The sequence below is a fragment of the Lissotriton helveticus genome, chromosome 8 (genome assembly GCF_964261635.1).
Source record: "Lissotriton helveticus chromosome 8, aLisHel1.1, whole genome shotgun sequence".
In the NCBI taxonomy this organism is placed as follows: Eukaryota; Metazoa; Chordata; class Amphibia; order Caudata; family Salamandridae; genus Lissotriton; species Lissotriton helveticus.
Genome location: NC_136069.1, coordinates 797758275 through 797784097, shown reverse-complemented (window position 1 = coordinate 797784097; position 25823 = coordinate 797758275). Strand labels below are relative to the sequence as shown.

At 46.8% G+C, this 25823-nt stretch overlaps 1 protein-coding gene across 1 annotated transcript in view; it reads right to left on the bottom strand.

Annotated features, from left to right (window-relative positions):
* UBAC2 (UBA domain containing 2) overlaps nucleotides 1–25823 on the bottom strand; it is an 811088-nt gene that overhangs the window by 339539 nt on the left and 445726 nt on the right. The window contains exon 6 of the mRNA XM_078657616.1: nucleotides 9287–9334. Coding sequence (XP_078513742.1) covers nucleotides 9287–9334 — 48 coding nt within the window. The remainder of the gene's footprint in view (nucleotides 1–9286; nucleotides 9335–25823) is intronic.

The following is a 25823-nucleotide window of genomic DNA, read 5'->3' as shown; positions in this document are numbered from 1 at the left end:
GTGTATGATAAATGTCACAATAGTGCTAATCAAACATTTTAGCGACCTCATCCTGGTCTGTTGCCAGCTGCCCTGTAATTGGGTTCTCTAAATATTTTATCGTAGCCTTTTAACCTTTGCTTCTAGTTGACCAGGCCCAAAAATGTCCAATATGCTGGTTTTCTTTGTATATTTTTTCTTGATAGGTGTTGGATTTATTAATCTCTTCCAGAATATAATAAGCCCTGCCACAGACTCTATTTCGGAGTTCCGCTTCCATACATTAGTCGCACTATCTAGTGCTGCCTGCAAGCTTGCTACCCACTGGGAGCGTTCCTTATTCTGTTTTGCCTTAAAAGCAATAATTCTACCTCTTAATGTTGCCTTAAAAGCCTCCTAAATGGTGAACAAAGAGGCCGTTGCACTATAAATGGCGAAAAACTAGGGGTAAACTGCTTCATTTCCATAACCCATTGAAGATTTGTAAGCATGATCTGCCTTGCTGCCATATGGGTCTATCTCTTTTATTTAAACCTACATTCATTACTACAGAGACCAATGAATGGTCTGAAAAAGCATTGGCCCGAATATCCGACTGCCCTCTGCTCAATGATTTTGAAACTAAACAGAAATCTATACGTGAGGCAGTTCTAAACCTCTGCGAAAAACATGTATATTGTTTGACATTTGGGTGGTCCTCTCTCCAAGGGTTTAGCAACTGATAGCTCGACTTCAAAGCATCTGTTATTATTTTATTCCCATTGGATGTATCCTTGCCGAGATCTTGAATAAAATTAAAACCCCCTCCAAAAATCAAAGGACCTACTGCCCCCCGGGTCATTTCGTAAAGCGTGGTGAGAGAGTCAATGTCATCACTTATGGGGCCATAATAATTAATAAAATTTAGACTCCATCCATTGATTGCTACTGCCATGTGGATGGATCCCTGGTCACCTCCCGGACCTTCCAATCAATACTATTGCCTAGTAATATTGCGACACCCCTTACCGCCGCCTGTGCTGAAGCAAAGAACGCATGGGAGTACCTACAAGGAAATGACAGCTTTGGGTTATTGCTCTTTAGATGGATCTATTGTAAAAAGATAACCTCTGGTGAAAAAGAGGATAACCACCTCAACAAACTGCTATATTTACTTTTGTTAATTAGCCCATTAACATTACACGAAAGAATCTTAACCTTTCGTTTCTCAGAAAATTACATTATTAAATGCTTTTTAGAATCTCTCTTTGCACCTGGCACCTACCATTTAAGATCACATTATCAAATTTTTGTTCTAGGTAACTCTGCTCTTCTTTCTATTTGCAAAAGTGCCCACCTCCCCTCCCAAGTTGCCCTACCTTGAAGACCCTAGTGAAAATGACCCACCAAAGGACACCCCCAAGGGGAGGGAAAGAGCACAACATACCCCTCTCTGTGTGACACAAGCTAAGATTGGTGCCATGACATTGCATCCTTGCACCCTCACCCGCCACATCTGTGCTCTAGAAAAAAAAAGGGACAAAATGTATTCCATTCATCATGAATCGTACAGCCTGAGTCAGATTTGATTGATAACAAAGAGAAAGAATACAGAGCAATCGCTATTAAGTCACTTTAGAAATCTGTTGCAAGTGCTCCTGGGCTTCGGAAACAGATGGAATTTTACTTTTAAGAGAACCTTCAGCTTAGATTGTTGTACAATGCTGGCCTGTACCTCTTGCGCTTTATATAGATGAAGCATTTTGACAAACTCCTTTTGACGTCTAGCAGCGACGACAGATTGATCAGAGAAGATTCGACACAGGGGTACTTCGGGTGAGGAGAACTGTCTCTGCTGTATTGCCTTTGATAGTACCTGCTCTTTAACCTGATAATCCCCAAAATTTACAAGAATTGTACGTGGGAATTTTGAAGTGGCAGAACGTTTGGCTGGGACTCGATGAGCTCTAGTTAAAGTTAAATCTCCGGAAAACCCTGTCAACACATGGGACTTAATAAAAAGAATCTATCCGTGGAAGCATTTGTTGGCTCTGGCAGCCTTCTGTGACTCCCACTATATGCAGGTTTGAGTGACGTGAATCGTTTTAGAGGTCTTTGATCATATTTTCAAGCAGGGACTGCTGCTTATAAAATTGGCAAATTTCTTTCGGGGTCGTGATAAGCTGATCCTCTAACTTCGAGATCCTGAATTCGGCCTCCTTTAGCCTCACTGGGAGCTATGCTATTGATTCCTCAATTTTGATGAGTCTTGCATGCAGGGCTTCAGTTTCTAGTACTGGAGAAATCTTCAAATACCTGATCTCCTCAAGGATTATATTGAGCTAGTTTTTCACTTCCAATTGCAGAGTAGGGGTTTCAGCACTTTGTAGAGCTGCCTGTTGAGTGTCCTCCTGAATCCCAGCCCCCAAAGGACCTCCCTCCGCCCCAGCTGATCGATCTTCCAGACCTTCAACTGCAAGAAACTGGATGCAGCCATCTGGGAACCCCGTGGAGATAATTGCAGGGGTTCTTGTTGTCTTTTTAAGGCCAACATAGGTAGCATGAGAGGAGATGACAAGTGCGTTGTCTGGGAGTGTTCGTGCAGATCTGCCGTGCCAATAGACTTTGGGTTCTGAAACAAAAGATTCTCCTTAACAATGGCCATTGGCTGTTCGAGATCTGATTCATAATGCACAGTTGGCTCAATTAGGTCACCCACAGTTGCCTTTTAGAAGTAGACACCCCTACGTCCTAAAGATTCTTAGGATCCTGCTGGAGAAGTGAGCCTGAAGGCTCCGAATCTGAATACTCGTCAATGTCCGGGGAAGTCAAACTATGCCCCCATCTGCTCCCCAGCGGGGCAGTATCCTCAAGGTTTCCAGTACCCGGGCCTGTATTTGTTGCCATCATCAGCTCCGCACGTAGGAGGGAGGTAAGATTGGCCCTAGCTGCTACCTGACCTCCGCATTTTGTTGCTCTTTGTGCCAAAGCTGCAGCATCGGGGTTAGCGGAGGCTTCTACAGCCTTAGTGTAGTTCCGCATACTGTTCGCAATAACTTCTAGGACCCTACCAGCGAGCCCAAACTGGGAGAAAACCTGGTGCCCCTCAAAATGCCAAGTATAAAGAGAAAGCACTGACCGTCCCAGCTGGAAACCTGGCGATCTGATGCTTCCCTGAAACTGAACAAGCGCCCCTAGTCAGAACGATGCTCTACTTGAGCCATTTCTTAGATTTTTCAGTAGTGTGTAGCAGCAGGAAAGTTCCTTTTCTTGGAGATAGTTATTTTTTCGTAGGGAAACTACCAGTCAGCCATGCGCATAAAGGAATGATTATGCCCTCCTATGCCTTTCTTTCAATCACAACAAGGAGGGCTGAAAAGAGTAGAGTGCCTTGTGTAGCCGAAAAATAAATCCCAAAGCTGCCTGTGCAGCCTCTCTATTCCTGCACTCTTGCTTTATCTATTAGCCTCAGCCCGCGGTACCAGCCGTCACCAGGATCTCGGCAGGGGAGTCGGCCGTGCTGCTGCTGAGGCTCCTTACCCTGCGTTCCGCGTCCTCACCCGGAACTAGAGCACGCAATACACCTACAGGCTTGAAGGACAGGTCGCAGAGAAACTCACGGGGCTAACAGCCTTCGCCCGCAGTTCCAGCCGTAGCAAGGATCTCGCTGAGGAGGAAACGGCCGTGCTACCACTGAGGCTCCCAGCTCTACGTTCCGCGCCCTCACCTGCAACTGGAGTACAGGTTAGAAAGAGGAAGGGGGAGGGACTCTGGCACTAAGCCGCAGTGCATGTGGGATGCACCCACCGCCTTCCTACAGCAGACACTGAAAAGTATTATGTATCATACCTTAAAAGATTACTGGCATCAAACCAGGAACATTAAATGGATAACAGTACACAGAAGCTATGATAGGACGAGACAGAATGAATGGATATCTTTTTTAATTTGGCCATTTAAAATACTTTTTAAAGCACATTGCAAAATTATTCAAAGTCACAAATGAATCCTTTGGAAAAGTGCCATATTCCTAAAAATCACCAAACTCTATGAATTTACATCCTTTTGGTATAATACTGATATCATCTGAAAATTGTGGGGTGGAGGCATGCTATTGTCCAATTGAAGATTTAATAAGCAGGGAGACCTGATGAAGGGGGCTGACTGCATAACCTTTTCTCATATACTGAAACAGTTTCACCTGCCTTCTAGAGGCATTTTCTTTAAGTACTGACATTTGAGGAACTGATTGGTGTCAAATAAACACAAGTATGCAGGGTATATCACTGGGGAGATAAATCCCGCAAGATGCTACATCGACCCTGCCAAGGAATATTTCACTCTCAGGCCCTCCCGGCATATTGAGCTCGGTAGGCGAACCACTCACAGAACCACTATCCCTGGCGGAGAGTTTTGCCACATACTATACAGATCCGTATGCCCCTAGGGAATGCCCACCGACCGCCACAATAGATAAGTTCCTCGCTGATCTTCCGCCCAAGGCTCGGTCGGACGAGGCAAGGGAACAATTGGAGCAGCCCCCGATGGACGAGGAGCTGGGCATCGTGTTGGGAGAGCTTAACTCCGGGAAGGCTCCGGGGCCCAATGGGTTTCCCAGTTAATTTTTTAAACGCTTCTTCCTGCAGTTGGGTCCTCAATATCGATTGGTAGTAGAGGAGGTGCGAGAACAGGGCTCTCTTCCTCCAGACATGCGGAGGTGGTTGTTTTTCACAAGACAGGCAGACCTCCAGACCAGCACGCATCGTATCGCCCCATTTCTCTCTTGAACGTGGAAGCTAAAATTCTGGCTAAGGCCCTAGCGAATCGCCTTCTACCTCACATTACTGCCCTGGTCTACCCTGACCAGGCTGGATTTATGCCACAGAGGGCGACCAGACATAACATCAGGCGGGCGCACGTGGCAGTGGCAGCCATAGGGCAGCTGGGTGAACCGGCGGCGCTAATATTGGCAGACATGGATAAGGCATTTGATTCCCTTAGCTGGCTGTATTTATATGTATTATTACAGAGGCTTAACCCTGGACCGTGATTCCTTTCCTATTTAACCCTACTATACACCAACCTAATTGTGTTGGTGCGGGTAGCTAGTGCGACCTCTTCCACGTTTACCATCGGGCGTGGCCCAAGGCAGGGCTGCCCCCTTTCCCCTTATTTATTTACCCTGGCTATGGAGCCCCTGGCTGCATGAGTACGAATAGACGCACATGTACGGGGTTTCGAATGGGTGCAGGGACTAGCAGACAAGATTGCATTATATGCTGATGATGTCCTTTTCTTTCTTACTAATGTAGACAGGACGGGGCCAGGTTTACTGCGCATCATGTAGATTTTTGAGGAGACCTCTGGACTGTACTTGCATCCCCGTAAGTCCACGTTGTTGATGCTTGGAGATCGGACAGGCGTGGGTTTGTGGGTCTCATCGGTTCGGGTGACAACAGGGGGACTGAAATATCTTGGGGTGTTCATGCTGGACGTGCCCACTGTTTCCTGGGAGCATAACCTGGTCCCGGTGTGGGAACGAGTGCGTGACGATCTTAAGTCCTGGTCCCGTATGCCCCTGTCTATATATGGCAGATCGGCTATATTTAAGATGGTGGCACTTCCCTGGCTCTTATACCAACTGCAGAATCACCCCTACCAGATTCTACCCGATGGTTCAGACAGGTAAATGCGGCTCTCGGGCAGTTCTTACTGGAAGGGGGCAAGGTGCGTGTGGCCCTGCGAACGTGTTTTTTGTCCACATATTGTGGGGGACTAGCATTCTCTGACGTATACTCATACTATCAGGCCTCACACCTGCTAGTCTTAAATGAATGGTGGTATCGCAATAGGGAAGATCTGGCATACACGGTTGAGCGACGACTCATGGGAGATTGCTTGCTGCATACGATCCTATATTCAGCACCACTGCGGAGCTCGCTGCGGCCGGTGACAAGGGTGGTGTTTCAGATCTGGAGGCAGGCGCTGCGAAGGATGGGGTGGTGGAATACACTGACTCGGGAAACTCCCCTCTGGAACAACGGGTGTCTGCCGCATTTGGCGGCCCTGCAGGGCTTTAAGGGGTAGGATAACATAGGCATTTCAGTCTTGGGGGATGTTATGAAGAGACAAGCACTCAAATCCTTCCAGGACCTCCAGAAGGAATTCCACATGCCGCAGGCCCAATTCTATCATTATCTTCAATTTCGACATGCTTGTACCCTAGCCTGGAGGGTTTGGAATCTCTGCCAGAGTTCAGCCCACTGGAGGCAAAAGTTTTTATGGGAGACCTACAAGAATGCAAAATCTCCAAGATCTATCAATCCTTAGTTACCCATTGCTCCCCCACACTACAGAAACCCCGGGAGGATTGGGAGGACGACATGGGTCCATTAGATGAAGAGGATTGGACGGAGGCCATAGCTGCTCCACGGGGGCGGCAATAGCAATATGACTTCGCCTCATGCAATTTAATTATCTGCATAGGGTCTACTTTACACGGGTACTTTGTGGAAGGCGGGGCTAATTGCCTCCCCTGTGTGCCTTTGATGCAATCGGGAGGAGGGTACACTTATACACACGGTCTGGCACTGTCTCTTCTTAGATCGTTTCTGGAGGGTGGTCTTTAATTGTGTATCAGATGTGCTAGGTTGGGATCTTTCTTGCTCGCCGAAGCTTGCTATGCTGCATGTCATGGAGGGGATAGGAGGCAACATTTATAAATGACATTTAATACTGTTGGGCCTCACCCTGGCGAAAAGGGATATAGCTAGGGTGTGGAAAGCACCGAGGGCCCCTTCAGTAGCTGGCTGGAAGAATGGGCTGGACTTTTGTATGGGCCTGGAGAAGCCCATCCTCATTGCCAGGGGGTGCCCCCACAAACATCTAAAGATCTGGAAATGGTGGGTGGACTATTGTGGACTGCTGTTGGAATCGGCCGTAGTGGCAGGGGATCACCCTCTGACTTTAATGTTGGGGAACGGGGAGTATCGTGCGATGGGATGTTCTGCTGGGCAGACCCTTTGCTGTATCCAACTGCTCCGGTTAGGCTGTGGTTGCATAGTGCGATCGGGGGGAGCGTTGGGGGCAGGGGGGAGTTGGTTTTCACTTGCATTATTAATCTATCTCCTGTGGTTTAAATTAAAATATCAAAGTCATTTTTCTTATGATCTGATTGTGCAGTAGTCTCTGGGGTACAGAGCCCTGCAAAATATGCGTAAGTTGACAAATAAAATTTGTTAAAAAAATAAATAAAGATAAGTATGATAGAATTTCATTGATGAGTAAGAACCTGTGAAAGAAGTTATGGAAAATAGTCCAAAGTCGAAATAGAACTGGGGCCTTATTACAGAAGGTGCCCAGGAGGCGCAAGGGGCGTTTGGGCCCGCTTTGCGCGCCCCGGGGCACTTTGTTATTATAGACGGCAGCACAGAGGCTTGTGCATCCCCTTCTATAATACCAATAGCGCTGGTGCACTGAAAGCGCTAGCACTACCTGCAGAGGGCGTCCCCTCATTTGCATAGGGGCGTGCCCTATGCAAATGAGGAAATTCATTTGACTCTGCGCCCGCACCATATCACAGACTCAGGCGCAGAGTCAAAGACGCTCTCAGGAGGCGCACTGACAGTGAGCCATTTAAAAGGTGGTGCACTATCAGTGCGCCTCCCGACAGCAGCCCTCTCAGAGAGCTAAGGGGGTCCCATGGACCCCCCCAGACATCCCCTTACAGGCGGGTGCAGTCACTGAGTGCACCCGCCTGCAAGGGGATCTCTAATTCCCTTTGAAAGTGCAGGCGGCTGCTCCGTGTTTTCACATGAATGCGCTGCCCCCAGGGCAGCGTGAGGTCGTGGCTTCCCTGGAGGCAGCTCATACACCATAATGGGGCTCATTATCATTGTTTGTGCCCAGCGCACCTCTTGAAAGGTGTGCTAGGCGCAAACAATGATAATGTGTAATACGGCCCCTGGCAGATGAAAACTTAAGCCAAGGGAGTGAGACAGTTCAGAGTTGAACCCACTATTAAAATTAACAAAGAATTTGATGCTTTCCTATATTCAGACTGTATTACACTCCAGCACAAATTCAGTCCTGGGTCCCTGGTACAAATCCAAAATGACTATCCTTTGTGTTGCTTTCCCCATCCTACTATCTCACCAGTTGCTTCTTCTCCCCACTGCTGTCCTCCCCGTTGCTTGCTCGCCTGTCTGTTTTTCTCCCCAACTGCTCTATATTGCGCTCTTTGACCGCTGCTTCTCTTCCCACCCCTGCCCTTTGTGTTGCTTCCCACCACCTGCGCCCTCTTTCTCTTGACTGTTGCTTCTCCTCCCGACTTCCCTCAGTGTTGCTTCCCATCCTCGCCATGTTCCTTCCACCCCACCCCGGCGTGTTGCTTCCCCACCCTGCCATATTTCTTACCCAATTCAAACATGTTGCTTTCCCCCAAAAGCCGATCCTCCATATTGCTCGCCCCCAGTGTGCTGCATTAAAAAAATTCTTGCCTTATTTTGTGTGCGTGCACTTGTATGTTGTGTGTCCCTACAAAAGAAAGAAAATACAACTACCGCATCATAGTGGCTTTTTGTTTTACATCTCTTTTTTCCTTAGCCATGCTGTTCAGCATGACTAACGACCACTGGAAAAGCTGACAGGTCCTAAAGGCGTTGCTCTACAACTACATAGCATCAGCTGTTTAAAAAAAAAATTATGTTATAGCCTATGACAAGTTAATCAAAACTTTTAATAGTGATACAAGAGAGAGGCTCCTCGTTACTAGTCACGTACTCAACTCTATCAACAAAGACATTGTGTCAAAAAGACTTCATTGTCACATTATTGTTATGAATGTCACAGATCATCCTCGATGGTTGACAGCTCAACGTACAATAATGCAGAAGATGTAATAACAATTTTGCAGAAAGTGTAAGTTTTGATTGTTATGTTTAATCTCCATTTGAATCTGCTGACATTTTTAATAAAAATACTCGAACAAAAAAACGTCCAGCAAATGGCAAGCGTGTGCTTTTGGCTTTTCGGCTGGAAAGCAAAATGTGAAAATAACCCTGGCTCGTCTTAAAGATTACATCAGTACCACTCCTCACACCCCCTTAAACTCACAGACCAATCATACATATAACCAAAAACATAACTTGAGCACAAACACTATTTTTCCTCTATCAATGTGTGCAGTTTTTACATTGTATTACAATTTCACCAATGATATAGGTCAACGAAGTGAATGAAGTCCATTATAGCATAAAATAACTACTACAAATACAGTGATCTTTTCAATTAATTAAAAATACAAAATTTGTAAATTAAAAACACTCACCAGGCCACTCACAGCGATGATGCACATGGAAGGACTAGACGTTAAAAGCTTGGGAAAAAATAGAGAGAGATAGACTGGTTTAATAGTTACTGCGACTTTGATTTGAATCAACTCAACAGCTGTAATTTTGACAGAATTTCAGTGAGGGAAAAAAACCTCGGAAACTACATATTTTGCATTAGCTTTTTCTTTCAGTGTCCTCAAACTTTCCACTTCCTTGACCAGACACATCTCATTTAAGATGACATGCTGATATTCAAACAATGAATTATACTCGTAATTAATTCGATTTACATAAGGCCAGCGTTAAAAGTCGGAGTTTACCCCATAGAATTGCTCCTCACATTTATTGCAATCTTAAAACATGGGTAGACCTCACAAACAATCCTTCGGTAAGCCGAGCTCAGGACTCCAAAGCGGGTAGGAGATTTTCAGGAGCACTCACAAGCCTTGAAGCTATTAATGCTGGTTTTGCAACTGTAAATGTGCATGCGTATGATTTACTTTTAATTTGTTTCTCTGCTGGAAAATATCTTATCCAGTGAAGAAACCGTTTCCCTTTCTCCCACGTTGTGCATGCATTCCATTTGCATTCTCAACCTGAAAATGTACTATAAATGTGGACATTAGAAAACAAAAAATCAGTTGATTTCAGAGATTATTAACGGCATCCTCAAGATATATTTTTTTATTGGCATACATGGTAGGTGGACTATTATTTTTTCCATCTAGTATACAATATTTTGTAAATTCAGAAAATGTTATAATTGAAAATTTTACATATACATTTTCCTTTTACAAATGCATAAAACATTTCTTCTGAGACTATGCATATTTATTTCAGTTTAAAAGCCAATAGATAAATGAATCATGTATCTATTTGTGAACCCACTAAAACCTTAAGCTCGTTTGCAGTAGAGAATAGTGGAGGACAGGCAAGAAGGGATACAACAAAATGATAGGTGGCTGAATGCTCGCGTTGGGCTATTTTTAGTCCTTAGAATTTCTCATACTTAAGCTATCTGGCTACACATAGCCTGTACTAGTCACCCCAAACACTAAGCACTGACCACATCTGTACACAGTCAGTAACACTACAAAGCAAGCCTCCTTTCCATGGCTTTCTTCTTAATGAAATCTCAGTAGCCTTGCCAAGATGTCACATACGCCCTACTTCATTCCAAAGTTGCCACCCCGTTACTCCTGCTACTCAACAGCATTCTCTGAATTACCCAGTTACTCCATATACTCCCATCTACACTACATTGTAATTCCCTACCAGTTTGACCATCCTCACCAAATTAAAATCATTTAACTAAAATTTTATTTATTTGGTAAACTTTCCATAGAAATGTTCCTCAGCAAGCAGTAATAAATACACTCTAACAATTAAAATAAATACAAACCGGATTTTCAATTTTTTAAATATGAGACAACAAACATTTACAGAGTCAACAAAACTGTTTGAATGTGCCGAAAACTCAACAAATATTTCAGGATACAAAATTGGAGTCAATAATTTTGTCTGAAGATTCAACAACCTTGGACAGAAGCAAAGTGCATTCTTTAAATCTTGTATTGCACTATGGCAAAAAGAACAATCCACCTGTTTGACAGCCGTCATCAACTTTTAACCAAATATCTCCGAGTGGAAAACCCATTTTTTAATACTGAAGTATACTTTACTTCAGGGTCAATTTTTTCTTGTATATAAAACTAGACTCAAGCAAATTGACAACTATAAACCACGCATTTGCTATAAGAAACATGCTAAAATCATTCTCCCCTCTTGTTTCTTTAATAACAGACTTCAAACATGGTATCTTTGTTCATTTACTAACTTGCTCAATGCCTCAACCTTTGTCAGTCTGAGTAATTCTGAAGACAAATTCAGATGTTATGAGAAGGTACAATATAGCTCAACATCTTCACATAATTCTTTCTATTTTCACCCTTTTAAAACAACCCCAGGCATCTGACTCAGATAATAAAAATAAGTTATTAACTGGGCGTACCTCTATACTGTATTCTCGGGAAACCTAATTCGATGTATATGGCCTCTACTGCTAAAGTTTCTTTTCAAGCACAAAAATAGCTTCAGAAGATGATATTCATTTTTTTCAATTCTGAGATAGAGCTTAAGTGGGAAGGGGAGAAATTTAGCAGCATAAACTTTGAAATTAGATTCTACAGCCCTTTTGCTTAGGCCTTAAAATAACTGAAACAGATCATACTGAGCAGGAACTACTTTTGCCAGTTGACATTTTACCTGAGCGAACCATGATGTGTTATTGATCATTATTACTACTAAATATTGATAACCCTTAACTACTTGATGATATTTGTTATGAATATGCCTCTTTTTCCCGCATACCATTACCCCGCATGCTGTCACAACGCAGTTGTAACAACGACTGCGTTGTGACAACGCATACCCATTACCCCGCAAGTCGTTACAACGACTTGCGGAGGGGAGGCGCTGGATGATGGAATAGTAAAATGTATTATTCCAACTCCAGTCTGTGCGGACTGTAAGGAAGGTGTTGGATTTTAAATCCAACACCTTCTCCACCCCCGCAAGTTGTTGTAACGACTTGCGGGTTAATGGTATGCGTTGTCACAACGCGGTCACCAGGACTGACGCGCACCTCATCTCCAGAGCTGATGAGCTCATTGATCTGTTAGGGGCTGCACGGTACCTCAGCACGTTTGATTTGACGTCTGGGTACTGGCAGATCGCCTTAACTGATGGGGCCAAAGAGAGGTCCGCATTCTCCACACCAGATGGGCACTACCAATTCCAGGTTATGCTTTTTGGGTGAAGAATGCCCCTGCCACCTTACCTGTTGGTCAACCAGGTGTTGGCTGGACTGGAGGATTTCAGTGCCGCCTACCTGGATGACATTGCAGTTTTCTGCGCCACCTTTGGGAAGTGTTGATGACACTGCGAAAGTCAGGCCTCACGATCAAGGCGAGTAAGTGCCAGATCGGGCAGGGTTCCGTGGTGTACTTGGGGCACCAGGTAGGGAGCGGCCAGGTGACGCCCCTCCAACCCAAGATTGATACCATCCTGGCATGGGAACCCCCAAAGACTCAGACACAGGTGAGAGACTTTTAAGGACTCACAGGGTATTACAGGAGGTTTGTCAAGGGATATGGCAACATTGTTGCACCCTTGACTGAGCTGACTTCCAGGAAGCAGCCCAAGCAAGTGAACTGGACTGACGCCTGTCAGAAGGCTTTTGACGCCCTGAAGACTGCCATGTGCACAGCACCCGTGCTACAGGCGCCCAACTTCTCAAAGGAATTCATTGTTCAAACGGACGCTTCAGAGCATGGTGTGGGGGCTATTCTTTCACAGATTAATGAGGATGGCCTAGACCAACTTGTGCCTTCATCAGTAGGAGGTTACTTCCACGGGAACAGAGGTGGAGTGCAATTGAGCGTGAGGCATTTGCTGTGGTCTGGGCACTGAAGAAGTTGAGACCATACTTGTTTGGGACTCACTTCCGGGTTCAGACAGACTACAGGCCCCTCAGATGGTTGATGCAGATGAGGGGTGAGAACCAAACGTTGTTGAGGTGGTCCATTTCCCTACAGGGAATGGACTTTACGGTGGAAACCGCCCTGGTACAGAACACGCCAATGCTGATGGTCTGTTCAAATTTTTCCGCCTTAGTGAAGAGAACTCCCAAGGGGAAGGGTAGTTCTTCCCACATTTCAGCTGGAGGGGACACGTGTTAGACCTGGTATCATTGGCGTGAGTCTCCCTTTTTTACTCACTACCTCCTCTGTTTTTTATCTGCTTTGCTGGTTAGATGCTTTGGGCACTGTGCCGCTGCTATTCAGTGTCACAGTGCAAGTGCTCCCTATGTTAAATTGATGTATTGATTAGTGACTCCATGATTGGGTTATTTGATTTACTTGTCAGACCCTAGTACAGTGCACCATGTGTGCCCAGGGCTTGTAAATCTAATGCTGCTGGTGGGTTTGCAGCACTGGTTGTGCCACCCACAGAAGCAGCTTGTAAAGTGTGTCTCAGGCCTGCCATTGCAGGGCCTGTGTGCAGTCTGTGACTGCCATATTGATTTGGCAAGTGCACCCACTTGTCAGTTCCTAAACCTTCCCTTTTCTTCATATCAGATACCCCTATGGTAGGCCTAAGGGCAGGGTGCATTGTAAGGATAAGGTAGGACATGCCCTGGTGTGTGTGGCATGTCCTAATAGTGAATTACAGCCATTTTCGTTTTTCACTATTGGAATGCCAACTGTCCCCCATAGGCCAGAAGGGGCAGTTTGATTATTACATCTTATAATCCTAACAGACTCAGGGAACTAGGTAAAAATTCGAGCTCAGAATGATAATATACATCTTTTAGTGAAGTTAGTTTTAACATTCTGTGTTTGAAAATACCACTTTTAGAAAGTAGGTATTTTCTTGCCTAACTATCCAAGCCTGCCTCTGCTAGGTTGTGTATTCCTTGTCTGGAGTTTGAGAGACAGGGCTGGGGGATTCCAGGAGACAGGGTGAGTCAGCACTAGGCAGAATAGAGAGATCTGCATGTAGATGGGTGGCAGGAGTTGCACTTGGGACCTGAATAGGGCTGTGCCTTCCCTCCACAATGCTGGCTCCACCTCCTGTGGTGCGTCTGATGTCCTTGGCCCACACTGTCAAAGGAAAGAAGGAGTCTTGTCAACAAAGTGCTCCAGGATTGCACAGAACTGGTTTGGACTGGGCACAGGACCCTCTGCCTTCAGAGGACAAAGGATTTGCTAGTATAAATATTGGGGCCCAGACGAACCTTTTGCCAAGGAGAAGAACTAAGGAAGCTGCAGGAGTTTGCACTGCTCCTCTGCCAGTGTGCTGTTTGCTGGGTTGGCCTGCAGTGGTCTCTACATTGCCAAGGAAAGGAGAAGGAACTTTTAGTGAACTTTCAGCATCTTGCAGAATATTACTCCAAGGGCTCGATTTGAGTTTGCCTCCTGACCGAAGTCTCAGGGATACCAGACTTCACCCCCTTCTGTTTGCCTGCATCTGGAACCTGCTGTTCTAGTTCTACAGAAGGAATCTGCAATTCCGACGCCGGCAAGCAACACCGTAATGTGCAACAAAGTCGTGAGCGCTGCTCCGACTTGCAATGTAGATCCGACGCCGGCCGCCTTGTCACATCGACGCCAGCGAACGACATCGTAAGCCTGCCATAGTCGTGAGGGCTGCTCCGACTTGCGACGCTGGCCCGATGCCTGCTGCTGTGCCGCATCGACTCCGAAGCCGACATCATCGCGGAGGCGATCGTCGACGTGGGTGGTCAAGAATCCATCGACATTGTATGGAACCGTGGTTTCGACGCCATCGTGACGTCACCTCCTCTCCGGTCAGGAACCAAAGCCTCCCCTGCCTGCGCAAGCATCCACGACACAGACGCATCATCACCCCCGAAGTAAGGAACCAACGCCGCAACGCACCAATGACGCCACACCTCCCCGACGCTGTGAGCTGTCTTTGTTTTCGCTTTTCCAAGGTACTGTTCTTTGTGGGTCTGTTTTTACTCCGGGCCTGACGCCGCGCTCGCGGTCGGCACTGTATTTTGGGAACTATTTCTACCATCTTGAAGAATTCTTATTGAGTACAGTATGAAAGGATTTTTGTTGTTTATGGTCTTGTGTTAAGTCTATATAAAGCATATTTATTTTTTATAAAACATGTGTTGTGTCCCTCTGTAGTGTTTTCACTGTATTACTGTATGTGTTCACAAATGCTTAACACATTGCCTCTGGGATAAGCCTGTCTGCTCGTGCCAAGCTACCAAGGGGGTGAGGAGGGGTTATCCAGTAGTGTAATCCCCTTTACCTGACTTAGAAGCAAGGGTCCCTATTTGGTCCAAGGTGTATACCATTGCCAACTAGAGACCCCCAGTTCTAACAATATCGCTATCTTACGCAGACATAGAAAGTCACACAGAGGGGCAAAGTAAATAGATAAAGTATATGATCCCGATCTGGCACACATAAGTCAAAGTGGAATGGGTGGGATCAAAAACCATCTGAACGAAGAAAATAAGGAAGATCCAATCCAGCGACAGTCGTGCAGTATGCAAAGGAGGTGTTATGGTAGAAAAGCAGCAGGGGAGTCAAGGGAAAATGTCTATAGCGGTGCTGTTGTCTTGATGAGATTAAACTATGTAAAATATACCTAAGCTCCAGGCTCTCCAACAACGTTCTGCTACAGAACCAAGGGGAGTGGCCTTATCCTGCGTATTCCTGGCGCTGATGGGCGCAGGACGGTTCTGCCCTTGACCCAGGCTTCGACACGCCATCTCCTGCGCAGTGGGACGGCAGAGTGGGCTTTCAGGGCCTCGCTGCTAGACCCCACCCTCTCCTGAGGCCGCTCCAGGAAACGCGTCTCCTGGTGCCCTGAACGATGGGAGGTGAAGTCCCCTCTAACAAGAGAGGTTCGCCGGTACCAGGCACCCTTTCCTCCAACTTTGGTGAGTCTCCTATACTTTTATACTAGAGACAGATAAGCACTGTCAATTTTGCTTATATGTGCTGGATACTAAACAGAAAACAACACTTTTGGGTCTTTGTTTTGAAGAGAATTACATGGATTAAAGTATTACTAACAAAAATGGAAAATCCGAACCTAACTATAACGTCCATGTAATCTTTGTTTTTTTCCAGTGAATTTAGAGGTTTTTTTTAACATTAAGTAATATTTATTTACCTTACGTCGATCCAAACCCCCGCTGCATGTGGTCTACTGCCAGGCCAGGCAGCCAACCCCTCCTACGAACCCAATCCTGCACCATGCACGGCCTGCCGCCAGGCCCTGCGGCAAAGCCCCATAGGCACCGAACCCCACACGTCCTGCCGCCAAGCTCTGTGGCAAATCCCTACATGCAGGCAACCCGATTATGGCTCCGGAGGCCCATCAATCTAGTAAATGGAGAGGGGGGCATGCAGCTCCCCTCCCTGGGACCGATATTTGCCCCGGGGACCCCATCCTCTGTGGCTCTCTTGATTTATCATTTAGGAGGGGGCACACAGCCTCCCTCCTTGGGGCAATAACAGCCCTGGGGACCCCATCATCCCCCGGGACCCTGTCCAACAAAAAATATGAGGAGGTGGGCCTTGCCCTCCCGGCCAATTTCGGCACCCGGGCACCCCAGTCCCCGGGGCCTGGCCAATTAGTGCAAGGGGAGGGGGGTTGTGCGACCCCCTCTCCAGGCCAATTTCGGCACCGGTGATCCCATCCCCTGGGGCGCAGCCAGACAATAGTGGGTGTTCTGGCCCACCCAGGGCACCCAGAGTCTTTTGTTGGGGGTCACTGGGAGAAAGAACCCCAATGCCCCCACAGTCCCGGCTGGTCCCCTGCCTCCAGCAAAAAATGATGCTCCCTGCAAGCAGGAACAATATTTTTATTTGTTTCCCTGCCCGCTTCACAGTGGGGAGGGAAACAGATGAAAAGTCCACTTTCTGTGGACAGGAGCATGTTTCCTGCTCCCACCCGCTGGGTGGGAGCAGGAAGCTCTCGCTTCGTGGGAGCTTTAAATTGCTCCCGCCAAGTGAGAGCAAACAGAGAGATGGGGTCCCCAAGGCCAATAATAGCTCATGAAGGGAGACCGCACAGCAGGGCCCCAGGGGATAGGGTCTCCAAGGCCGGAATTGGCAGCACCGTCCCCCTCCCTATTATGTATATTAGCTGGGCCCCAGGGGATTGGGTCCCCGGGACCAAAGTTGGCTACTGAGGGGGGCCACGCGGCATTCTTTTCCGTATTACATTTTGGCTGGGCCCGGGGATGGGGTCCTCAGGCCGAAATTGGCCTGGGAATGGGGCCCATGCGCCTCTCTCCCATTGTTTACTATCAGCCGAGCCCTGGGGGGGTGGTAGTCCCCGGAGCCATAATCCTCCTGGGTATGGAGGCCACATGCGCTATTTAATAAAATGTTATTCCCCCCGGGACCTGGCCCACCCAGGGGGAAAAATAAAAACAAGCCGGGAGATCATGCTTATTTCTAATTTTTGCTGTGGCTTTGCAGATCCTCTGCAAAAAAGTTTTAAAAATTTACATTTAAAAAATGTACATTCAATTTTAATTAAATTTACATTTAAGAAAAAAAATGTGGGCTCTGGCGTGGTCTCTGTGGGATCTCACCACCAGGCCTACGGGGTCAGGGTATTCCTATCCTGCCCACTTCTGGGTTTTTAAAAAAACTTTTTTCTTGGGACTCAGCTGTGTCTGAGTCCCAAGATGGTTGACACCACTTCCTGTTTGAAGTGATGCCAGCCAATCAGATCTCATTTTGAGATCTGTTGGATTTACGGAGGATTTGAGGCCCAAGAAATCTATATTTCTTTTTTATTTATTAGCTCAAAAAATACTGAACAGTGCTGGGCGGCGGAGTGGTTGCCGACCCCTGGGCTGCGGAGTTGCGAGTGGCGACGGGAGGCATAAAGTACTTGGGCGTTTTTCTATCGGAGTCGCGGGTTGTGGCCTGGGCGCGTGGAGTCCTGCCGGTGTGGGAACGGGTACAGGCTGATGTCAAAACTTGGTCCAGGATGCCGCTCACTATCTTTGGTAGATCGGCCATCTTCAAGATGGTGGCGCTTCCGCGTCTACTGTACCAGCTCCAGAATTTCCCATACCCCATTTGCCCCGGGGACCCCATCCTCTGTGGCTCTCTTGATTTATCATTTAGGAGGGGGCACACAGCCTCCCTCCTTGGGGCAATAACAGCCCTGGGGACCCCATCATCCCCCGGGACCCTGTCCAACAAAAAATATGAGGAGGTGGGCCTTGCCCTCCCGGCCAATTTCGGCACCCGGGCACCCCAGTCCCCGGGGCCTGGCCAATTAGTGCAAGGGGAGGGGGGTTGTGCGACCCCCTCTCCAGGCCGATTTCGGCACCGGTGATCCCATCCCCTGGGGCGCAGCCAGACAATAGTGGGTGTTCTGGCCCACCCAGGGCACCCAGAGTCTTTTGTTGGGGGTCACTGGGAGAAAGAACCCCAATGCCCCCACAGTCCCGGCTGGTCCCCTGCCTCCAGCAAAAAATGATGCTCCCTGCAAGCAGGAACAATATTTTTATTTGTTTCCCTGCCCGCTTCACAGTGGGGAGGGAAACAGATGAAAAGTCCACTTTCTGTGGACAGGAGCATGTTTCCTGCTCCCACCCGCTGGGTGGGAGCAGGAAGCTCTCGCTTCGTGGGAGCTTTAAATTGCTCCCGCCAAGTGAGAGCAAACAGAGAGATGGGGTCCCCAAGGCCAATAATAGCTCATGAAGGGAGACCGCACAGCAGGGCCCCAGGTGATAGGGTCTCCAAGGCCGGAATTGGCAGCACCGTCCCCCTCCCTATTATGTATATTAGCTGGGCCCCAGGGGATTGGGTCCCCGGGACCAAAGTTGGCTACTGAGGGGGGCCACGCGGCATTCTTTTCCGTATTACATTTTGGCTGGGCCCGGGGATGGGGTCCTCAGGCCGAAATTGGCCTGGGAATGGGGCCCATGCGCCTCTCTCCCATTGTTTACTATCAGCCGAGCCCTGGGGGGGTGGTAGTCCCCGGAGCCATAATCCTCCTGGGTATGGAGGCCACATGCGCTATTTAATAAAATGTTATTCCCCCCGGGACCTGGCCCACCCAGGGGGAAAAATAAAAACAAGCCGGGAGATCATGCTTATTTCTAATTTTTGCTGTGGCTTTGCAGATCCTCTGCAAAAAAGTTTTAAAAATTTACATTTAAAAAATGTACATTCAATTTTAATTAAATTTACATTTAAGAAAAAAAATGTGGGCTCTGGCGTGGTCTCTGTGGGATCTCACCACCAGGCCTACGGGGTCAGGGTATTCCTATCCTGCCCACTTCTGGGTTTTTTAAAAAACTTTTTTCTTGGGACTCAGCTGTGTCTGAGTCCCAAGATGGTTGACACCACTTCCTGTTTGAAGTGATGCCAGCCAATCAGATCTCATTTTGAGATCTGTTGGATTTACGGAGGATTTGAGGCCCAAGAAATCTATATTTCTTTTTTATTTATTAGCTCAAAAAATACTGAACAGTGCTGGGCGGCGGAGTGGTTGCCGACCCCTGGGCTGCGGAGTTGCGAGTGGCGACGGGAGGCATAAAGTACTTGGGCGTTTTTCTATCGGAGTCGCGGGTTGTGGCCTGGGCGCGTGGAGTCCTGCCGGTGTGGGAACGGGTACAGGCTGATGTCAAAACTTGGTCCAGGATGCCGCTCACTATCTTTGGTAGATCGGCCATCTTCAAGATGGTGGCGCTTCCGCGTCTACTGTACCAGCTCCAGAATTTCCCATACCCCATCGGCCTGGAGTGGTTCCGTCAGGTTAACTCTGTTTTGGGTCGTTTCCTGTGGGATGGGGGTGCGGCCAGAGTAGCACTGAAGACGTGTTTTCTGTCCACATACTGTGGCGGCCTGGCCACCTCGGACCTCCTCTCCTACTACCAGGCTTCCCAGTTACTTGTTCTTAATGAGTGGTGGTATGGCGATAGAAGCGATCCGGCCTACGCCCTGGAACGGTCACTCATGGGTGACCATACGCTCCACACCATCCTGTATTCGGCTCGCCTGCGTCGTGGGTTACCCTCGGTCACAAGGGTGGTCTTTGCCGTGTGGCGACAATCCTTGCGCCGCATGGGATGGTGGGGCAAGTTGACGGCTGAGACGCCGCTTTGGCATAATGGTCTGCTCCCAGAGCTAGCGGCTCTGGCCGGCTTTGAGGGTTGGGAGGCCATAGGGGTTACACAACTGGGCCAGGTCGTGTCTGGCACCACTCTCAAATCCTTCGAGGAGCTCCGCACGGAATTCCAGATGCCTCAGTCCCAATTCTTCCGCTACCTTCAGCTGCGCCATGCCCTCGCCCCGAGCATCGCCGGTCTCGACTCCTTGCCAGAGTTTAGCCCGATCGAGGCCAAGGTGTTTATGGGAGACTTGGGAGACAGAAAGGTCTCCAAGATATACCAGACACTTGTTGTCCACTGCTCCTCCACCCTGCACTCCCTTCGAGAGGCGTGGGAGGTGGACGTGGGTCCCCTCGATGAAGACGATTGGAGGGAGGCGCTGGAGTCCCCACGTGGAACTGCCATTGCTATCCGGCTCCGGCTCATTCAATTCAAGTACCTACATCGGGCATACTATACACGTGAACGATTGTGGAAAGCTGGTTTGATTGCATCCCCGGAATGCTTGCGCTGTGGGTCGGTGCCTGGGTCCTTACTGCATACTGTGTGGACGTGTGGCCGGCTGACTGGGTTCTGGAGGGGTGTGTGGAGTTGCCTGGCTGAGGTGCTGGGCTGGGACCTTCCTCGTACCCACCGGTTGGGCCTACTGCACATCATGGAAGGGATTGGGGGTAACATATATAAGCGCCATTTGCTGCTCTTGGGGCTGGTTGTGGCCAAGCGAGACCTGGCCCGGGCATGGAAAGCGGTGAGGGCCCCCCCCCCTTTCTGCTTGGAAGGCGGGGCTGGATTACTTCATGGGTCTGGAGAGGCCGGTCTTTGAAGCACGGGGCTGTCCTCACAAGCACTTCAAAATTTGGAAGCGTTGGGCTGACTATCGTGGTCTATTCCTGGACCCCCCAGCGGAGCGTGAGGAGGACATTTGATCACAGTGACACTGTTGGCCCGAAGTAACATTGCCCTGGTGGCGCTGCACCTACTTGCTTTTCTTTATTGCTTTCTATGCACGTGTGGTGGGGGGGGGTTGGGGGGTGTCCGGGGCTGGGGGGGTGGAGTTGTGGGTTAGGGTGGGTCACTGGGGTGTTTCTATACTGAGCATACTTTATGAGTCTACTCTCGCATTTGCTGCCTATGTAATTGCTGTTTTGATACTGTCGTGGTGTTCTTCGGTTGTGGAGATGCCACATTCTCAATGCTCATTTGCTCAATAAAATTGGTTGTGAAAAAAATAAAATAAATACTGAACAAATTTGCATCAAATAACAAAAGGAGAGCTTTCTGGACCAAGATCTAGCTTTCTGTCAAATTTGTTGTAATTTCATTCAGACGCTCGGTCTATAGTCACGTTCAAAATGCCTAGGGGGAATTGCATAGGGAATACCTGGTTTGGGCCCCCCCTTGACGAACACCCTAAACGTTTCCAGAATGCAGCGGAAGTGAATGGAGTACTAGTTTTGAAAAATTCTTGAAGATTTGTCAAACTGCGCCAAACAAAAACGCTTTGTCTATGGAAACTAGGTCCTAATTATTAACCCTGGGCGTAGTTTGCGTAATAGCGCTACACGTAGCTACGCGAAGTGCACTTCGCACTACGTGAGCTACGCGAACGGCATAGTGCACTGTGTAAAATGCTGTTCGCACTGATTGCACGGTGCCAGATGCTTGTCCGCACTGTGAAATCAGTGCAAACAGCATCCTACACAGTGTAAGCGGTCCTTTTCTGCCGCTCGAGTAGATTTCTACTCGAGCGGCAGCTTTCGCAATGGGGACTGGTAGTTTCTCATCGCGAGCATACGCGACCACTCGCAATGAGAAACCTAACCTCCCCGCATTGAGAATCTCACCAGGAGGTTTATTTTCCAGGCTCGCGATCTGCAACTTGATGTTGCTGATCGCCAACGAGGAGAAAGTCTTGCCGGGATGTCATTTTGCTCGCTCGCCAAATTGGCATTGAGGACCGCGAGCAAGCAAAAAAGGACCGCTACGCTACATGTGTTTGCACTGTGCTACGTGCAATTCGCGTAGTGCGAAGTAGCGCAAACTTTGCAAACTATGCGAGCGTAGCGTAGTACTTCACCCAGGGTGACTGCCAGTAGGTTATATGTATATACATTAAAAATCACTTATGTCATTTAAAAAAATATTTCAATTTTAAGTATCGATGGAGTAATGAGTAATAACAGTTTTTAGTGTTTAGGGATAAAGAGTAGTAAGGGGTATTTTTACGTTTAAGGGGTGGGTACGAGTAAAGGTTGATCAGGGGGTTCTAGGTTTAAGGGATGGGTAAGAGGAAAGGGTGTTAATTGTGTTAAGGTTCAGGGGTTGGTAGGAGCAAGGGGCAGTAAGAGGTTTTCAGGCTTAAGGGATGGGTAAGAGTAAAGGGTAGAAAGGGCTTTTTAAGGTTCAGGGATGGACAGAGGTAAAGGGGGTAGTAAAGGATGTTTAGGTTTAAGGGATGGGTACGGGTTAGTGAGCCTTTTATGTTTATGGGATAGAGGTAAAAGGTTTTTTTTGTGGTTTGGGAGAGGGGTGTAAAGAAATTATTGGGTGTGTGTTTTTTGGGAGGGTGGCAATAAACATTTAGGTGGTACTGGTGTGCATGGTAATGCCCGATATTCAAATAGATGGATTACTACTGCGGGGAACTCAATTTTTAAAGAGTGCAGTCTTGATAAGCATTCATTTAATATCTCGAAGTGCTATTTAAAGATAGGGACATCTAGAACAAGGAGGTACATTTGAGTTACGTTTCTACATTACCAACCTGTCATCTGCATATCCAAACCCATATCCTTGTTTTGAGAATTAATTACTTGAGGATACACTAATATATTCTCAATAAAGTCTTATTCACCTTTCCCTGCAAGAACTGGCCAGTAAGCAGAAAGGCCTGTATCATAACTAGGTGATTTGCTGCCTCCGTAGTGGGCAACTGAAGATTTGAAACACACAGGGGTTGCTTCTTTAAATGAGGAAGTAGCGCTATAGGAATACTCTTTTAAACACTCTTACATGCCTTTGTGAACTGGCCAGCTACCAATGAGCAAAAGTACAAAGAGGGCACATGTCTTTTTTATAAGTACTAACTGTATATAAATATTTCCTGATTTCTTCTTATTTTAGGTATTTTGGGGGCAATTCCCATAAGAATGTAAGAGTATGTGAAAGACTACTAAAGGAGTTCTATTTCACATATTACAAAAATGCCTGTGTGAATAGGCCATTTTATGTTTAAATGTGCATGTCACTAGAGATACACTAGGCTTTATTCCCCGCTAAAGACCAATGAAGTGCATGAGAGATCTGTGGAGAGTTTATTCCAGCTATGTAGTATTTCCTCGCCTAAACTGAGAACTTAGCTGAGGTCACATTTGAAGGTAATGAAACTATGTGCAACATAATTGATGGAATACTAAATGGTGTATTTGGTGAAGAATTGTAAAAGAATCTTAAACAATAATGAGGTGTCAAACAGGAAAATGTTGTTTTTTCCTGGTTTGCATGGGTATGTATTACGTTTGTGAGCTGTATTGCAAGCTAAATCAACATAAATAGATACATTTATGTTACCAATACATTAAAAACTATCATGTGAATTTGTGAATGCTGAGGATCGCAGGTACTACACATGCGCCTGGATACTCACTGGTTAAGGTGCAATGCAACTGCAATGACACTGGATAATGACCTAGGTAGGTTTTACGGATTGCTGTCCACATGATTTTACTTTAAACAACTGTCGAAGCTGTCTGGGTCTATAATGAAACAAACAGTACCTGATTCCAATCCCTCTTGGAACAGTATAGGGAACATTCAATGGCAGATGGTGCAATGGGCCTCTGGGAGGGTTATCAAGCTGGTCTTCATACAGCTAAAAAGCTGTTCAATTCAATTCAAAGAAGCTTTATTCGATATTCAATAATGAATTCTTAAAAGCGTACAAATTAAAAACGAAACAACAATCACAGCATATCACAAATGTACAAAAGGATAAAAACATGAAAGGTTAAAAAAAGCGGGCAGATCCAAATTGATTAAGAAACAAGTGATTTGAGAGCTATACAAATATACAAGAATGGAAAGCTTTACATTGAATTTCTGAACCTAATCAATAGTTTTAAAAAGCTAGACATAGCCTGAGCCACAGAAACGTTTTCCAGCTGTTGCAATCTGACATAGGCTATTCTGCAAGAGCGGTAGCCCCATGCTTTCAGGATTGGTTTCAGAATGATCCACCGTGGAACAACATAAAATTTACACAATAAAATACAATGTAGGTTTGATTGAGGGGATAAATCATCACAGGGGCAGGTAGGCAAATCCCTCGTCCAAGTGTTGCATGATGGAAAAGTAATAATGCGGAAAAAGGTTCCAAACCTGAACCGTTTTAATAACATTCTTGAATAACAGGTTAGATCACTTAAAAGGTACAATTGAGGCCCTGGGTTAATAGTAATTTCCTGAAAGGCCAAGAATGTGTTTTTAAGTTTTTCTATGGACCATCTTTTGTTGGTTAAATGATTCATGGCAAGTTGTTTCAATGATTTCCTAGTGATCATTTCCATACTAAGTGGTCTGGAAAAAACTCAGGATGGCCCAGTTCGATCATCAGGGATTGCACGTGGGACAGCCATTTTATATTTCTAACACCATCCAAGGTAAGACAGTCAGAAATTAAATTACGATTAAAAGCTGTCTCCGGGGTGACCCAAACCATGTGCCATAAAAGGATAGGTGCAATTTTTATGGTGTCAGAAATAAAAGGTAATCCTAATTCAATATGGGTGAGGTAGTTTGCTGAAGATCTAGGGCCCCCCAGCAGATATCTAAGGTATTGATTTTCAATTAACTGAATAGATGTTATATTTTCAATGCCCCAGATACCCGAACCATAGGTGGCCGTAGATATACCCATAGCCTGATATATTGTAATTAGTTCCTTAACGGGTCTCCCCCCCAAGTTTCGCCGCAAAGTTATGAAGAGCACCGACCGCCCTCAAAAAGGCTAGTTTTCTCACTTTGACTGCTGTGTGCCAAGTGCATTTCCTGTCAAAGGATATTCCCAGGTAGGGAAAGTGATCGATGGTCTCTAACTTCCTGCCTTCAACGTATATAGGACAGAGTGCTTTCTTGGAGCCATGCCCACCGCCCTCTGAAGACCCAACCTGGTTTGCGACATAATAGCCGCATCGTCTGCGTACAGGAGTATGGGGACAGGTGACCCTGGGATGAAGGGTAGTCGTAGGGGAAACCCTTCAGGTGGTCGCCAATGGAGTTTATATATAACGTGAATAACAGGGGTGCTAGAATGCACCCCTGTCTCACTCCCCTTTTAATGGAAAATTTGGACGAACACTCACCTTGCTTACCAAAGCGCACCCTGGCCACAGCACCCCTATACAATTCCTTGATGAAGTTTAGAATTGTTGCGTCTATTCCCAGGTCGGTTAGTGTGGACCAAAGTTGGTTGTGGTCCACGCTATCAAAAGCAGAGCTTAGGTCAATAAAAGTAATAAAAAGGTTCCCTTTTCTGGCCTGGGTGTACTTAGAAATTAAAAGATACAAATGTAAGCTCTGCTCTACTGTTCCCATGCCGGTGCGAAAACCATACTGGAGATTTGATATGATATTTCCTTTATTGGCCCACAGTTGGATTCGCTTTAGAATAATGCGACCGGCCACCTTCATTAGGGCGTCTAGAAGAGAAATAGGCCGATAGCAGGTTGGATCTTGTCTATCGCCCTTTTTAAAAATAGGGACCACTATTGCCTCAGTCTAAGTAGATATTAATCCAACCATGTTTGCACTATTCATGACATTAGTTAAAAGCGGGGCCCAGA